This window comes from Pelodiscus sinensis, chromosome 25 (assembly GCF_052426305.1).
Source record: "Pelodiscus sinensis isolate ZL-2025 chromosome 25, ASM5242630v1, whole genome shotgun sequence".
Taxonomy (NCBI): domain Eukaryota; kingdom Metazoa; phylum Chordata; order Testudines; family Trionychidae; genus Pelodiscus; species Pelodiscus sinensis.
The window spans coordinates 20,315,875-20,332,582 of NC_143076.1; the positions used below are offsets into that span (position 1 = coordinate 20,315,875).

At 60.4% G+C, this 16,708-nt stretch overlaps 2 protein-coding genes across 11 annotated transcripts in view; one reads left to right on the plus strand and one right to left on the minus strand.

Moving 5' to 3' along the window:
- The window catches only part of CEP164 (centrosomal protein 164), a 76,886-nt gene extending 75,067 nt beyond the window's left edge, over positions 1–1,819 (plus strand). For all 9 annotated transcript variants that reach the window (XM_075909321.2, XM_075909322.2, XM_089773291.1 and 6 more), the window contains one exon: positions 1,685–1,819. The gene's annotated coding sequence lies outside the window, so the exon portion shown is untranslated. The remainder of the gene's footprint in view (positions 1–1,684) is intronic.
- A 2,265-nt stretch (positions 1,820–4,084) lies between these two features.
- Positions 4,085–16,708, minus strand: part of DSCAML1 (DS cell adhesion molecule like 1) — a 258,686-nt gene continuing 246,062 nt past the window's right edge. For both annotated transcript variants that reach the window (XM_075909312.2, XM_075909311.2), the window contains exons 28-33: positions 16,282–16,312; positions 15,486–15,604; positions 14,165–14,317; positions 8,548–8,742; positions 7,259–7,570; positions 4,085–5,896 (exon numbers count right to left, since the gene is read on the minus strand). In XM_075909312.2, coding sequence (XP_075765427.1) covers positions 5,457–5,896; positions 7,259–7,570; positions 8,548–8,742; positions 14,165–14,317; positions 15,486–15,604; positions 16,282–16,312 — 1,250 coding nt within the window. In that variant the 3' untranslated portion in view covers positions 4,085–5,456. The remainder of the gene's footprint in view (positions 5,897–7,258; positions 7,571–8,547; positions 8,743–14,164; positions 14,318–15,485; positions 15,605–16,281; positions 16,313–16,708) is intronic.

Genomic DNA, 16,708 nt, shown 5'->3' on the forward strand with positions numbered 1-16,708 from the left:
CCCTGGGGGGCTGCTCTGCCCCATTCTGGGTGGGCCTGTCATGCTTGTGTCTAAGCAAAGCCTCTCCCGCAAACCGGCCCCGCTGACTCCACAATGGAAAGAGCAGGCTGCGAGAAGGCCCTTCTGCCCTACGGCAGCTGTGGCCACCCCGTCCTCTTCCCTCCTGGCCTGGCACAAGCCACTGGGAAACGCCCGCGAATCCTGCTGCCTGGAAAGGAGCCAAGTGCTCAGCAAATGGGCTTTGTCCCCGTCTGTTCGCAGGGCCGCCCGGCGGTAATCGGGTGAGGCACGTGTGCTGGTGGCTCGGTCGCAGGCCTGGAGCGTGCTGCTGAGCTGGGCGCTGAGCCAGGGGCTGTGTCCGGCTCCGCACAGGCTCCGGGGAGGGAGTCCAGCATGGCGTCTCCTCTCTGGCGCCCCAGGCGGCCGCTGGACTGAATTCCAGCAGCACACTGCTCGGGCGCCCGGCGGAAAGGCCAGCGCAGTGCGGACGACGCTGCCTCTTGCTTGGCTCTTGGTTGCCCTTGCCGGATTCACGGCTCAGCCCCCTGCCGGGGCTCCATGCAGGCCTGGGCCGCGTGGCTTCGTGCGCCTGGTGTGGAGCTGGAGCAGAAGCGTTAGACGTGGGGCTGTGACTTCCCAGGGTTTCGCTGTCGGGGCCGCTCTCTGGCAGGGGCTGTGACAGGCCATTTCGGGGTTCCTTGTGCAGCTCTTGTCGGGGGAGTTCCTGGCTTTCCAGGGGCCGGCCCTTGAAAATGGAGGCAGCCTGTTCCATCGCCAGGCCTGGGCCCTCCGAGATGCAAGCCCAAAGGTGCCTGGCGGACACCAGAGTTTGCCCAGGCTCATTGGCAGCTGCGCGGCCTTGTCTGCCCAGCAGGATGCACCTGTCGCCTGTGTGAAGCGCCGGGCGTCTCGGTCACTAATGCCCAGGCCGGTTCTACAGCTCAGCAGGTCCCTGGGTCACTGCTAGGAAATCAGTGTGTGACTATCCAGTCTGCACAGTCCCGGAGCCAGGAACTACCGACTCCTATCCTGGGGGGCAGAGGGGCAGTGTAGCCTTGTGGTCAGACATGCCAAAGGCCGGGCTCCACGCCCGCCAGCCACCTGCAGCTGCTGCTTGTTCTGAGGCCTGGAGTGATGGATTTGGAAAAGGACAGTGGCCCGAGTGGGGGCCCCTGGGGAGAACTGGGCTTGTGGCCGCAGCGTTCCAGCCGGGCAGCGATGTCCATGGGTCCAGTGTCTGCTCCACCCCACAACACTCGTCCGGGAAGGGCTGTCAGCAGCCCACACCGCTGGGGCTATGCAGCCGTAAGCCCCCCGCCCGGCTGCTGGCATGGGGGCGTCTGGAGAACAGGGCCTGTTGTGAGCAGGCAGGAGCCGATCCCCAACAGCCTTTTACTTGGCCGTCTCCTTGCGGAGGTGGCTAGAAATGGGCTCGGGGGACACGGCCCAGTTTATTCAGCAGCATCTGGCGCGAACGTGGCCCGGGGTGGGGGTGCTGGGACGGCAGAGGCTGCATTTCCCCTGGGCCCTAGGCGAGGCCCCTCCAGGCCAGGTGTGAGGTGCTGGCAGGCTCTGGGGGGAAGGCGTGGGGGGCTGCTGCTGGCTGGGGCGCTGAGCCTGGAATGCAGGGCTGCCACCGGGGCCTGGATGCTGCTCTCACGGTGGCCTTTGCCTTTCTCCCCAGGGGCCGCGCCGCCCGAGCCGAGCCGCGAGAGCAAGTGCACGTGTGACCCGGCTGAGCGGGCGGCCGTCACCATCCAGACCCACTACCGGAAGTACCAGCAGCACAAGCAGGAGCAGAAATAGACCTGCCCTCGGCCCCGGCTGGTTTTCCTTGTACCCCGTCGCTGTCGCGGTGGCTCCCTGGACCCGCTTTAGCCAGCAGCCTGCCCCCTTCTCCGTAGTGCTCCCTGCGCCCGGGGGCAGACGCGTCTGTCTGGCCTCGCCACACCCCCACCCCCACCCCCATGGGAGCGCGGCGAGACGGGAGGGGTCAGGCCTTGCGCCAGGACGCGTCCTTGTCTAAGCATCCCAAGGGTCCATGCCCCTCACGCCCGTTGGACTGGTTCACTCCCATCTCCCCTTGCAAAGCGCAGCCATTTCTTACAGACGAATGGAACCGGGCTCCGCCCCCCGCCAGCACGAGGGGGGGTGCTGAGCCGGGCGGGGGCAGCTGCTCACCCCGGGTCTCTGAAGGGCTGGTCGGAGCCCTGAGCAGGCTGGTTACACGTCCCTTGCAGCTCTGAGCTTGTTGCTTTTCGGCCCAGTCTTAGGCATCACCCTGGTCTCTCCCTTGCTAAACCCTTCCTGGGCTGCCCCAGCATGTTGGTGATCGGAGGCCCCCGAGGCAGCCTGCCTTGGCCACGACAGCCCCGTGTGTGCCGTCACGGTGAGGAAACAGGGCCCCCCCGCAGACTGAGCTAACGGGGGCTTTCCTGGGGAGCTCTGAGCACCGTCACGGGTGGGGTCTGTCTAGTGTGGGGGGTGGGCACTGCCCCCCCTTACCCAGATACACGCAATGGGCCCCCCTCTCCTTGTGCATGACCCGCGGCCGGGTAGGAGAGCCTGCGGGGCCGAGGTGCCTCAGGCCAGAGCAGGGGGGCAATAGACGGGAAGGGGGGTGCTGTATGGCTAGTGGCCCCTGCCCCGTGGAGGCAGGGGGTTGCCATGTTGCAGGGTGCTGTTAGAGGGCCCAGGGGAGAGCAGGGGGGCACTAGACAGGAAGGGGGGTGCTGTATGGCTAGTGGCCCCTGCCCCGTGGAGGCAGGGGGTTGCCATGTTGCAGGGTGCTGTTAGAGGGCCCAGGGGAGAGCAGGCTGAAGCTGTAAAGCCCTGGGTTGTGTAGCTGGAGCGAGTAGCCCAGAGGTGCAGAGAGTGAGGGGTCATGGAGCGAGGGCAGAGGAGGCTGCACCTGCGGTGGGAGGGGTGCTCGGCCCCGGGGGCAGGGGGAGACAGGCAAGACATGGCTGGTGCTGAGCTGGGTGCCTCTGGCCTCTCGGTTTCGCAGCTGCCTGCTGCTGCGGCCGACAGTGATTCTGGGCAGTGGCCACTGGCCCCTTGCTCTCCTTGAGAGCACCTGGCCCCCCCTCTAGCTGCCTCCTCACCCCAGCTGCAGGCTGAGCTGGCTCCCTCCCGCGTGGCCATGATCCTGCCCCGCCCCTGCAGCGTGCTGGGAGCCAGTGCTTGGCCAGCAGGCTCCATGGAAATCCCAGGGTATTCCAGCCTCTCTCCTCCCCGGGAGTCCTGCAGCCTCCTGTCCTTGGCCTGCCTCTTGAGCGCTGAGCTCCTGCAGCCCCGGCGCAAGCCATGGGCTCGCGCTGGCGTGTGCTGCCTCCGTGAGGGGGCGTCTACAAGCAACGTTACTGTGGAATACCTGTGAGCGTCTGCACGGCATCCCGTTAGTTTGAAATAAGGGCCGGCTTAGTCCGACTGCTGTGAGCCTCATTCGATGAGGGATCGCGCCTCTTCCGCCGCAGCAGCTGAGCGTCGGCGCGCACCTGCTTTCAGTTTCAAACTAGCCCCTCGGCAGGGCAAGCGAAGCTATCCCTCGCGGGCTCTGCGGCGAGATGGCACGTCTCCGTTAGGGAAACCTGCCTCGGCCTCCTTCCGAGGCTTCCCTGCAGTGTAGCTGTGCCATGGAGCCGTACCCCACTGCGCCGCCTCAGTACTTTGCTCCTCCTACTCAGTGCTGGGCCAGGATCAGGCCCCTCGTGCTGGTGCTGCCCTAGCACCGGAGAAGGGGGACTCGAGAGTTGTGTCCTTTTCAGCTTTGCTGCCGTAGCACGATGTGCTTGCGCCCCCCCCATGTTTGCAGGCAGGAGACGCAGGAGGGAAGTAACGATTGGCCAGTTTGGCTGGGATTCCTGCAGGCCACGCACCTGCCCTGAAATGCAGCGATTGCCTGTGGTGGCCACAGGCCGGGCCGCGCGCGGAGCTGTGTCCCACCCGTCTCTCCGGGGCAGAAGGCGAGACTGGCTAAAGACGGGCACTGTCCGGCATGGCCCTGTGTGGGAAAGTACAATGGAGGTTTTGGTTAGAACGTGGGCGTGAGATTTGTACCAGACGCACGACAATAAAGACGTGGCAAGCGAGTCTCCTGCCTCTCCTTTGCCAGCTCACTTGGCCCAGAGGCAGACTGGTCTCATTTGTAGCACTGGCGCTTCTGGGCTGAAATGCCAGGCCCCGGGAACACGTCACCCACCATGGCCCTGTACTCCTGCCAACGGTGTGTGCGGGGCCTTCCATGTCGGAGGAGAGGCGGGAAGGGGGCGCAGTGAAATCTGGGCAGTGCAGAGGGCCGGGAAGGGGGGGGCCCATGCGATCCAGGCGGTGCCAAGGGCTGGGAAGGGGGGCGCCATGTGATCCAGGTGGCACCGGGGAGGGGGCACCATGCGATTCAGAAGTGCTGAGGGCCAGGGAGGAGGCACCGTGCGATCCAGGGGCACCGAGGGCCAGGGAGGAGGCACCGTGCGATCCAGGGGCACCGAGGGCCAGGGAAGGGGGCGCCGTGCGATCTGGGCTGCACCGGAGAGGGGATGCAGTGTGATCCGGGGCGCTGAGGGCCAGGTGCCCCAGCAACGCCCCTTCTGCCTGAGGCCCATCCCGTGTGGGATGCCACGGCGGCACCACCCACCTTGCCCAGGGCCCAGCAGTTCTGTCAGCTCCTCTGTGTCTGTCGGAGCGGTGTGTCTGTTAGGGCTGGCGTTCGCATCTTTGAGGCCTGCAGTCACCGGAGGCTGCAGTGGCACGTGCCTTTCCAGGAGCAGGACCACAGCCAGGCTGCCAAGCCTCCAATACATCTGGCAGCCTGCTCGCGCCTCGCAGTAGCACTGCTGGTTTCATCTTCAGTGAGTTTGTCCGGCGCCACTGGGGCGCTGTGTGTGCGGACAGCCAGTCTGCCGGCTCCCTGCCCTGCTGCAGGCTCACAGCGACCACTGAGCAGCAAGACGAAAGGCAGGCAAGAAAGGGCAGGCCCTGGGCATTCCTGGTGCAATCCTGCGGCTTGAAGTAGATGGAAAACTCCAACATACAAACATAACCTTTATTGCACACGGCGCTGGGGTTTTTTCATAGAAAAAGGTATGAACACATAAGCATTTGCAAATCAAAGCAACTCCTGTTGTTTTCAGAACAGTAAACAGCATGCAATATCTTTGAGAATTTGCTTTTCAAAACCACCAATAATACCGGGAAAAATTCGCTGAGTCTTTTTGTGCCCCTTTCAAAATGTTGTGAATCTCTCTCTCTGTGTGTGTGTGTGTGTGTGTGTGTGTGTATATATATATTTTTAAATCTGTAACATCAAATTCTTTGTGCCCTGGCTGCTTTTTCAGTTTTGGAGAAGAAGAAAATAGTTTCATTTATACAAAAGAGTTCATTATATACAAGAGTTTATTTCATTTCAATATAAATAATGCAGGAAACCAGCAGTTTTTTTTAAATTGGTTTCTAGTTTCCTACACAAGAGTGTAGGATTTGGAGTACGCTCCGGCCCCTTGTTTTTGAGACCTCCCTATACCGGATGTGCTCATTTCTAGTAAAGAGTCTCTAGAGCCTCCCATTTTGGTGTGCGTGGGCATGCGTGGCTCAGCACTGGTGGCAGCAGTGGGATCGGCGGCGGCGGCGGCAGGAGCAGCAGCAGCAGAAGTGGTGTTTGCCGAGACAGGCATGGTGAGAGTTCTTTGAGGTAAAGTAGTTGTGGAAGAGCCCGGGTGGGATAGGCCCAAAGGCTTGCTGCCTGGGTCCAGCGTCATGTGCCTTGCTTGCGTGTGATAAGCCCTGGCGAGATTTCGGATGGAGGCTTCCCTGGGCGGGACCACTGGACAAGGATCGTGGATGTCAGGCTTGCGGAAGAATGCTTCTGATTTCATGTACAAGGGAAGGTTGCAGTAATCACCTGCAGGAAACAAACAGAATGGGGTAAGGTGCTTGAAATACTCCACCATCTTGTTCAGCGCTGGCTTGTGGGAAACCGTGTGTGTCTGAGAACAAGCTCCGGTTTGCCTTTGGCTCTTCAGGGCTCTCTGTGTAGCAGGCACGAGGGGTCTGAATGCACTTTACCTTGGCTCGTCGCAGCTGCAGAGAGGAGAGGTCCCCTTTCTTGGCTACAGCTGCGCTATGGTCCTGATCCACAGAGCCCTGCACGCCCTGGATATCCACTCTGAAGGCCTGCCCCTCTGATACAGGCCCAGTGAATGCTAGAGCTAGAGTGGGGGTTCCACCAACCCTGTCCCGGATGGGACATCTGGCCCAGATCACGCCAGCTCCAGGAGCCACCTGCGCTGCAGCTCGGCACTTCAATGTAGTGAGAGCCCGGCAGAGCTACAGCGGTCCCGGGGGCGGTGCAAGCCAGGACTAAGCAATCCCAGCTCCAGAACCCCTGCAGCTCTGCCGCCCGGTCCCCCTCCCTCACCCATGTGGAGACGGGAATGGGGGAACCGGCTTTTAAACTGGCTCCCCCTGCACCATCTCCTGCCCTCCCCTTTGCTGCCTCTGACACAGAGGCAGCAAGGGAGGGAAGAGAGTAGTCCACTTGACTACCCAGAAAGCATAGGCTTATCGACTAGTCGAATACCCCCTACCCCGGTCCATGCCAGGGGCGGGGTCCCCCTGAGCTCAAGCGGAGGGGGCATGAGGCATGAGGCAGGGTGCGCAGGAATGAGCCCGTAGCCCTTCCTCAGCCCCGGACTGGTCTTGTCTCTGACTAGAACTAACTTAGCGCCTCAGGCGTGGGGCCGAAAGCAGCATCCATCAGTCCCCGGCGGGGGAGTTGCCAGGGCCCCGCTGTGTGTAACAGGCGTGTGAGGCTGGGCGGGCGGGGACGCAAAACGAGCTGAGCGCTTGTTGATCCGTGTGTCGGAAGGCTCTGTCTGAACAGCTGCGTGGCTGTGCGTGCCGCCGAGTGCACAGCAGCACGATCCCTGCCGCCGGCCCCCTGGAGCAAAGAGGCTCCGTGAGTTGGCCACGCCGCGGTTTGGCCTTAGCGAGGGCCCACACCGCTGCAGAACGGATGCATTGCGGGGGAGGAGCCATTTCCTCACGATAAGCCCTGTCCCCTCCCATGCTTCGGCAGCCGGGGCAAAGACAGGGGCGCGCTGGTGTTCCAGGTGTGGCCACACCTACGGCCGGGCTGCGTAAAAGCAGGTCCCAGGGTGCTGCTGCGCACTCCCCAGGACAGCAGTGCCGTGCTGCCCATGAGCCCTTTGGGGCCGGCCCTGGGCTGCACGGCTGCCGGGCGCCTGGCCCGCAGGATACTCACTCTTGTTAGCGCGGTGCGGGATGGGCACCGCCACGTTCTTGCCTCTGTCACTGTCCTGCGGCTTGGGCGGCGAGGCGGTGAACCTGCAGATCCCTGGCTCGGACGGGGTGCTCATGGACGTCATGCTGTCTGCATTCTCGTTGGTCCCTGTGGTCATCTGGTCGGAAGAGCTGTCTGAGATGAAGCACTCTGTGATCTCAAACTTGGCGTGCTGCAACTGCTCCTCCAGCTTGGCGTGCTCGTAGGCCCGGGCCAGCTCCTCGTACGTGGACGAGGCGCTCTCCGTGGAGACCATGCTGTTCCGCCCTTTGTCTGAGAACAGGGACACAATTAAAGCCATCCCAGAGCAGGTGGGCGCAGCGCTTCAGAAATGGCCCACCGGACAGGCCTGCGCTCATTTAGCTTGCCAGTGAAACAGCTGCCTAAAAGCTGGCTGGTTTTCAAAACTTTGTATTTTAACATTAAAACCCTACACAATCACCAGCCACCGCAGTAGTTTTGGTTTTGTGTAGCTGTTAACAACTCTGCTTTGTGCGCCTGCTGTTTGTCAATGCACAACGCACCCTTTAAGCCAGTGGAGGGCAGGCTGCACGTGGCCTGTGAGACAGGTTGTTTGCTGTTGCCCACGTGCAGGACTGTCAGATTCTGCCACGTCTTGGTTTTTTCCTACCGCTGTTACTAAAACGACACACCTGTAAGGCACAGGTGCCCACGACGCTGACTGAGCCCCACGCTCCCCTGGCGCCCCGGCACAGCGCTGCTACAGCCCACTCCACAACCGTCCCCACCCTGGGGGCACGTCGTGGTCAGCAATCCTGCAGCTGCTGAGGGAGGAGGCCCGCTCACTAGGCTGTGCTGCCCATCGCCGGTTTAAAGCCAAACCAAATGCATTCCTTTTTATTGGTGTCTGTTTAACCCCCGGGTAGTTTATACAAAACCAAAAGGTCCATTTGGCGTGGAGGTGTAGCAGGCTGGTCTCTTGTGAGGCACAGGGGATGGGAATGCGTCTGGCGTGCTTGGCACAAGCATTGCTGGGGCATGCCCCGCCCGCTCCCTGTGCTGCCTGGACACCCCAGCTAACAGGCATGCAAGCTGGCTGCAGCAGCAAAGCGGCAGGGCCAGAGGGAGGCTTCCTGTGGCTACGGGGCTGTTCCCTGCCGGAGATGGCAGAGGGCAGACGGGCCACAAGCAGCTCCCATTGGCAGTGCTGCTGGCCCCGGTTTGTTTGGCTCCCCAAGGTGTGCGAGCTCCTGGGCTTTGCAGCCACGTTCCTCCGCCCCCCGACTCACCCGTGTCCTGCGATAAGCTGGCGCTGTAGCTGTCACTCTCGGTGACTGTAATCCCGTGCTGGGACCCCACCGTCCTCCAGTCAGAGGTGAGTGTGCGGGCCGGAGTGGACGCCTGGCACTTGGTGAGCGTCCACTGGCTGGAGTACCTGTTCCGGGTGCTGTGGGCGGATTTCACGCTCTTCCGGGAAACCGGGTCTGAGACACACAAGTTGCACAACAAAGTCCGGGTTGATCTCTGAGAACTGAGAGATGCGCAGGGCTTCCCCTCCACAGGTACCTACAGCCGGGCACAGCTGTCCACCGGCAGACACAGGTGTCTGGCATCTACCAGTCATCACCTGTTTGGGGCACGCGGGTAGCTCATGAGCTAGAACAAGTTGCTGCTTGTCAGGCATATATCTGGTGGTGATCACCAGCATGGGTATAGATGGTGGTAATGGTGCAGTTTTTCTACCTCCTGTTACTTGTTTTCCGGTTGGATGCCTGGTAACATTTACATTGGGGAGAAAAAGCCATAACTTGTGGACAAGTGCCAGAAAGCAAGAAATACGACTGCTGATGTGACTATGGACTCAGCATAAGCGGCGAGTTCTGTGGCACCTTATAGACTAACTGAAGTGTTGGAGCATAAACTTTCATGGGCAAAGACCCACTACATGCATCTGACGAAGTGGGTCTTTGCCCACGAAAGCTTATGCTCCAACACTTCAGTTAGTCTATAAGGTGTCACAGGACTCCTTGCCGCTTATGCAGATTCAGACTAACACAGCGACCCCTCTGATACTGGACTCAGCATAGCACTTCTCTGGAAAGTTTGGAGAACGCTCTGCTTCACGTGATAAATTATGGATTTTCCTGCACTACTTCTGCCTTCCTCAAGAAGATCCAGTAGCCAGTTGTTTGTGTCATCTAGTATGTCAAAATATGTGTCATTATTTGTAGAATGGACTAAGCGGAGACATTTTTATGAAGTTATGCAGATATTGAGCCTCCTTCCCGCCAATTATAAAACATGCATTGTTGATGTGATCTGCTCAGCTGGCGCTATAAACCTAAAGCACAGATCCTGCTGTCATTATCTTACCACTAACTCCACTGGCAGTATGTACACACTACTTACATAACAGGATAACGCTTAGTAGGAGAGCGGTAGAACAACCGCCTATAACATGTACTCTTATGTAAGCCCTATAGCTAACTCTGAGCTGCTGACTGTCTAAGGCAAGAGGCTGGTGCACTATATTTGATGACAGCAATTTGCAACCAGTTGAAACATTTTCACTGCTCCCACTGCCCCCGAATCTGTCTGAGGTTTGTTTCGTTCTCAGCGTGGGAGCACCTTGGAGCCTGCCTACGTCAGCTGCATCGTCTCTGTGCACAGGAGCTCACACGGCCACGCTGCACGGAGGGGCAGGTGGCAGGCACAAGCTGTCCAGTGCTAGCTGTCACCCCTCGGGGGCTGGCCGTCAACAGAGGAAGATTCTGAACTGCTGCATGGTTCCATGGTTGCACATTTCAGGTGCTCCGGAAGGGGGCCGCAGCTGGCCGTTTCCCACTTACTGTCTTCTTTGCAAGCATGATGCAGCCCATGGTATCCAGCGTGCTGGTGCGACAGTCCAGGGCTGCCCCCTCGAGACAGAGCCCTGGATCTTGTCTACTCACTCCTCAGGGCCAGTCTAGCGGTGGGCCCATGGGCCCAGCAGGGAGAGGGTGGTGGGCTCAGAGCCCGATCCTTCTGCCCGAGGGAGGAGTTGAACCTTGAGCTCCGGCCTCGCAGGTGAACGGTCTAAGTGCTAAGCGGGCGCTAGTCCCATGTGGGCGCGCTCTGCCTTGCCAGAGCTATGAATGGGGATTGGGGGAAGGGCCCCTCAGCCCTCACTGTGCTGGAGTGGGCTCTGCTTGTGGAGGGGGAATGGCCTCTGTTCTCTGCCCGCTCAAGAGCGCCGTTTTAGTAATGGTAACCGGCGCACAACCAGCTTCCGGAGCTCTCTGGAGTGGGATGGGAGAGGGGCAGGTGCCCCTGGATCAAATCCCCTGGCTGGGTGACTACAGGGCCTCTGGGGTGTGAGATCTCTGCCCTTGCGCTGCGGCAAGAGGCCACGGGCAGGCCCCTCCTGCTGTTTTGGAGTAAGGCTTTGCTGCGGAGCAGTAAAACCCCCTCGCTCTAGTCCGCCATGATCAGGCTGCACGCCCAGGCTGCGGCAGGTACCCCAGGGCACTTGCCTGCTCCTTTGGGGGCTGCCAGCTCCTGGGGAGAGTCACTTGGTGAGCTCTCTCCTATCCCCACCCCCTCCCTTTCGCAAGAAGTCAGGGGGGGGGGGCAGGACAAGGATAGCCCACCCCACAGGACAGTTACCTAGGAGACCGGGGGATTCCCACCCAAACAGCTGAGGGGTTTGAAGCAGGGTCGCCTACAACCCAGGCGAGTACCCTCTCCCCTGGACTAGAGCGCAGAGGTAGCGGAGAGCCTGGCCCCAGCATGTTTAACTGAATGAGACGAGCCGCCACAGGCCTCCTCTGTCCGGAAAGGCAGCAGCGCAGGGAACCCACATGCCCGAGGAGCAAGGCCTGAGCCCACCACTGGCCCACGGAGGGGGCTGAAAGCCATGCTGCCCCAACTCACATGGAACTAAAATGGAAGAGTGTCCACAGGCAAGCAGGCCGCTCCGCCCAGCCCAAGCACCACGCGGGGACCCTCACGGAACAGGGGGATTTGAATCCCTCGTGCCCCCCCAGGCGCAAGGCTGAGCCGCTGGGCTACAGGTGAAGACTCAGCAAGGGCCTGGCCCAACGCCCACTGAAGTCAACTGGACCCGCTTCCAAAGCCAGGGCTGGTGCCCCCCGAATTGCTACCCCCCCGGACATGCAGCTGCTGTCTGTCCTGGCTCACTCTTAGCTAAACTGGAGCGCTGTGTCTATGGCAATGCGCACTGCTGTACCCTGACGACGAGGGACCCCCTGGCTGAGAGCGGCGCTCCTGGCTCCTTCGCCCCCCTGGATCTTTCCTGTTCAATCTGTTCCATTTTCACTGCACAGGGCTGGGGCCAGAGCGCTGGAGAGCAGCCCTGTCTAGCCTGGTGGTGGGCCAGTGGGCTCAGCATGGGGCGGGGCGGGGGGGCGCCGACAGCCCCTTTTTTCATGCGGAGACGGGATTTAAACCTGGCTCTCCCGCCTCGCCGGTGACTGGTCCATGCCGAGCTGCAGGCATTCGCATGTGGTGCTCTCTGCCTTTTCCACTGGCGGAAGGCTGCTGCGTTACACACTCAGAGCGGCGGTGGCTGGGCGCGGGGCCTGCAGCACATTTAACTACGGGGAAGAGCTGCAAGAGGCAGGATGGAAGTAAAACCCCCTCGCTCTAGTCCACCGTGATCAGGGGACACGCCCAGGCTGTGGCAGGCGCCCCAGGGCACCAGGGCCGGCCCACACCATTTTGGCACTTGAGGCGGGGAGCTCAAAGGCCCCCCCCCCAAGCCTCTTCGCTGCACCAGCAGCAGACACAATTATCTGCACTCTGGGTCCTAGTGGCACCCCCCCCCCACAGTCTGGCACCCGAGGTGGGGCTGCCTCAGTTCGCCTCATGGTAAGACCGGCTCTGCTGGCACTCCCCTGCTCTTTGGAGGGGTGTGGATCTGGGGTCTGCCACCTCCTGGGGAGCGTCACTAGTGAGCCACCCCTAGAGAGCGTCAACTGGGACGGGGGGAGGTCAAGACAAGGATGGCCCACCCCAAAGGACGGTTGCCTAGGAGGCAGGGGATCCCAGTACAAACCCCCACCAACTGGCTGAGGTCTCCTACAACCCAGGCGAGTATCCTAACACCTGGACTAGAGCGCAGAGGTAGCCGAGAACCTGGCCCGCGGCACATTTCACTGGAGGGGAAGAGCTGCAACAGGCAAGACTGAAGGGGCACAGCCCCCCCCCCCCCATCACAGAAAGGCAAGGGCACAGGGACCAGTGCAGCTTGGCACCCACACGCGCTGAGCCTACCCACCGGCCCCCAGGGAGAGCCTGTTAGCCCCAAGCACATTTAAGTGATGTTTCCACAGGCAAGAATATACTGATTAGGATTGATCCCAGTAGGGACTCCTGCAGGACAGCACAAGCTCCCTCTCTCCTTTCTGAAAACTTTCCGTTTATTTCTCCCCAGTTTCCAGTCTTCCAACCAGTTAGCAGTGCAGGAGAGGGCCTTCCCTCGTATCCCACAAGTGCTGACTGGACTCACGAGCCTTCCCTGTCGAAGGCTTTCTGGCAATCCGGATCCCCTGGAATCCTCTTGTCCACAAGCTTGGGGAATCCCTCCAAGGACTCTAGGGGTGTGTCTAAACTGCATGGCTCCATCGATGGAGCCATGTAGATTAGGCTGATCAGCAGAGGGAAATGAAGCCGCAATTTAAATAATCGCGGCTTCATTTAAATTTACATGGCTGCCGCGCTGAGCCGACAAACAGCTGATCAGCTGTTTGTCAGCTCAGCGCGCTAGTCTGGACGCTCCCCTGCCGACCTGAAAGCCCTTTATCGACCTCCCCGTTATGCCTCGTAGGATGAGGTTTACCAGGGAGGTCGATAAAGGGCTTTCATGTTGACAGGGGAGCGTCCAGACTAGTGCGCTGAGCTGACAAACAGCTGATCAGCTGTTTGTCGGCTCAGCGCGGCAGCCATTTCAATCGCGACTTCATTTCCCTTTGCCAAACAAACAAATCTACATGGCTCCGTCGACGGAGCCATGTAGTCTAGACGTACCCTAACAGACTGGTGAGGCAGGATTCCCCTTTACAGAAGCCACGTAGACTCTTCTCCATCACACAACGTTCTTCTACGTGTCTGTTCTTTACTATAGTTTCAACTAGTTTGCCATCTTCCCATATACGGGCGCACGGGTATGTCCAGGGCCAGGTCCTGCGCAGCATGCTGAGTACCTGCTGCACCCCTCTGCTCCACGCCCTCCAGGGACCCAGACAGCGACGGAGAAATCCCCCTGCCCGTGGGAGACAGGTTGGGATCATTAGCCTCGTGTTTCCACTAAAAGGAAACCGAGGCACAGGGGAGAAGCAGTGATGCACCCAAAGACACATACCGGTAGTAGAGCTGTGCTGGGCCTGGCTCGCCCATTCACTCGCTCCCCACGCTCAGAGCAGAGCGCAAGTTCTGTGCACAACACACAGTTCCGCGGCGGGAAGTCCCCACCATAACCCCACAGCCAAAGCCACACAGAGACCAGGGTACCTGAGTGCCACTTCCAGGCCCCCCTGCGATCCCCCAAGCCCTAGCTTGGACGTGCCCCAACCCTAGAGGTGCCTGAACTCACATGGCACCTAAGATTTTGCTCTCAGATTTCCCTGGGTCTTGTGAGCACAACCTGCTGCCTACGTGAGCTCTGCCATGGCTCTCTCATGCCTAGCCCCAGCAGGGCTCTGCCAGCTGGGTGCACACGCGTTGCCTTGCCCTGGGGGACTGGCTCTGGCAAACCCTTCAGAGGCTGGCTAACTCCGCCCAAGGCGGGCTGAGAGCAGCCAGCTTCCCTGCTAATGTCCCACTCGCTGGCTGGGATACTCGGGCCTGGCTCAGCTTCCTCTCTGCCTCTGCAGGGCCAGGGACCTGCCGCCAGCTCCCAGTACTTACTGGTTCCAGGTCGAATGTCGGACATGTCGATCAAGGGGCCCGTGTTCTGGATCAGAGCCGGGTGGTGCAAGGACACTCCCGTGCAGAAGCTCTGGGGGTTCACAGCTTGGCTGAACTCCGTGTCTGTCACGGGTATCGTCGCCTTGTCGTCCCCTGCAAGGAGAAGAGTTTGGGGACTGAGCAGCGACAGCGCCTCATCGCACGCCCCTGCCGTGAGACCCACTTGCCAGTAGCACCTCACGCCTCCGCCTTCCTGGCACGGAACCGGCCCCTCAGCTTCCCTCCCAGCTCCCTGGGAAGTGCATCGTGGGTGGTCAGTGAAGGGGGACTGCGGGAGGCAAGTTCCCAGCCCCACACCCCTTCTGCTGGGCCCCTCCTCTTTCCCACCCTCAGGAGGTGGGTGGCGCATCACACGCATGCTCCCCCCTTCTAGCCTCTGGAGCACCAGGGAGGGAGGAGGCAGGGCGTAGGGTTGCCAGATGGTTTAACCAAAAATTACTAACAGCCCCCCCCCCCCCAAAAAAAACCAGGGAAAAAATTCTGTTGAGGAAAAAAAAAAGGGGAGACCTAAGTTATTAAGCAATAACCCCAACAGTAATTAAGCAAAAAAAATTTAAAAAATAAAAACAGCATGGCCCCTTTAAGAAAAGACTTTTTGCCGGCAGCCATGTTGTTTTCCTGATCCGAGCCAGACGGCAGCTCCTCTGCAGAACCAGGTAAGTGGGCGTTTGGGGGGGGGGTCAGAGGCGGTCTGGGGGGCAGGGGCTGGGCCTGGTTGCTGAGTGTATGTAGGGTTGCCAGGTTTCTGATATTTTCGCCTCCTGGCAGGGAAAAAAAAAAATCAGAAAATAACAGACGTTTTAGGTGTCTGGTATTTTCTGAAATTTTTTACCGGACAGGAGGCAAAAATACCGGCCTGTGTGGGTCAGTACCAGACACCTGGCAACCTCGCCAGGGTGTCCTTCGCCATGCGGCCCAGCCCGGCCTCTCCAGCCCTGGAGCAACAGTGGAGGCAGCAGAGCATCCTGCACCACGTGGCCGGACCGGCCTCTCCAGCCCCGGATTACCAGTATTTCCCTGGCCAGATGTGCGGCAGGAGAAAGATTCTCTTCCCCAGGGCCCGTCCTACAGCAGTCCCTGGCCCAGCTCCCAGTGCTGGCTGTGGCTGCCCTCATCCCGGTGCAGGGCCGGAGCGCATCCCAGCGAGTAACGCGCCCACCAGAGATGGGCCGGATCCCGAGGGACCAGTGGGAAGGTGCAGTGTGGGCAGGGCCGGGGGATGGGCGCCTGCCATTCGATCCCAGGTGAGAGCCTTGCTCACCCAGCTGTTTGATGCCCTCCTTGTCCTCGATGAGCAGCTGCACGCGGGGAATGTCGATGTGCAGCCGGGGGCCTTGGGGAGGCCCTTTCACAGGGGTGTCAAAGCTCCGGTTATTCTTGCTGCAGGGGAAGGAGAAGCCAGTGAGTCCAGCAGCGCCTCCCCTTCGCTGAGACGCCGTCCCCGCGCCCCGGCCGACGAGCCGACTGGGGCTGGGGTACCTAGCAATAGGGCCGAGGAGGGAAATGGCTCGGCCGTGTTCCAACTCGAGCAGACGGCGAGGCACCACACTGCTGCCACCACTGGGACTGGCAGTGGCGTGAAGCCCTCGGATCGCCGCGCAGGGGGTAGAACCGGGTCTCTCCCACGCTCCGCGATCACCTGGGTCTAGTCCCTGCAGTCCCGCCTGCTCTCATCCCCCACTGAGCAGGCAGGACTGTGAGGGGAGCCAAGCCTGTCAGGGCACCAGGTCTATCCCCTCTTCCTCCCCCGGCAGCGTCCTGCCTGCAAGGTCAACGCTGGGGCCGCGCCAGCGAGGGATTCCAACACCCCGCGCTCCACAGGGCCCCTTCCCATGCAATACGCGACTGCTGTCCAAGCAGGCGGCCAGCACTAGCCTTGAGAAAAGCTCCTGGCTGCCCGGCGTTCACGCAGCATGAGAAAGGGACAGGCAGACCCCTGGTCACTGCAGGTCTGTCTACACTGCAGCAGGTGCAGACACCCCCAGGGGAATCCTGGTGGGGAACGTCAGCAAGCGAGACGGGCTGTTACAGGAGGAAACGAGGCCCAGTGCACCCACCTGATCAGCATTTCTGCCAAGCTCTTTGCATCTGCAACAGAAGAGAGATGTTTGTAAGCGAGCCATGAAGAGCCGGAAGAGTCTCTGTTCCCACTGCAGACTGATGTGTGGGGTCGGCGGAAGCCAGGCTTTGGAACAGCGCTCTGTGTACGCCAAGCGGGGCGGGACACGGCATGCGCACAGACAGGGCCGGCAGTCACCTAGTGCAAGGTGTGTACGGTCACGCCGTCCTGCCCTCAAGCTCCCGCCAACTATTGCACGAGGCCAGGGCACGGCTAGTTCTGTCTGAACACACTAGTTTACTATTAAAAAAATCAATGAAGCTCTTGGCCTCGCCCATCCAACCCAAATCCTGCCCTGCTGAGTTAATGATGAAAGAGCAGCACAACCCAGGGTCTCAGCGAGCACTGGCATGTAGCAGAGCATG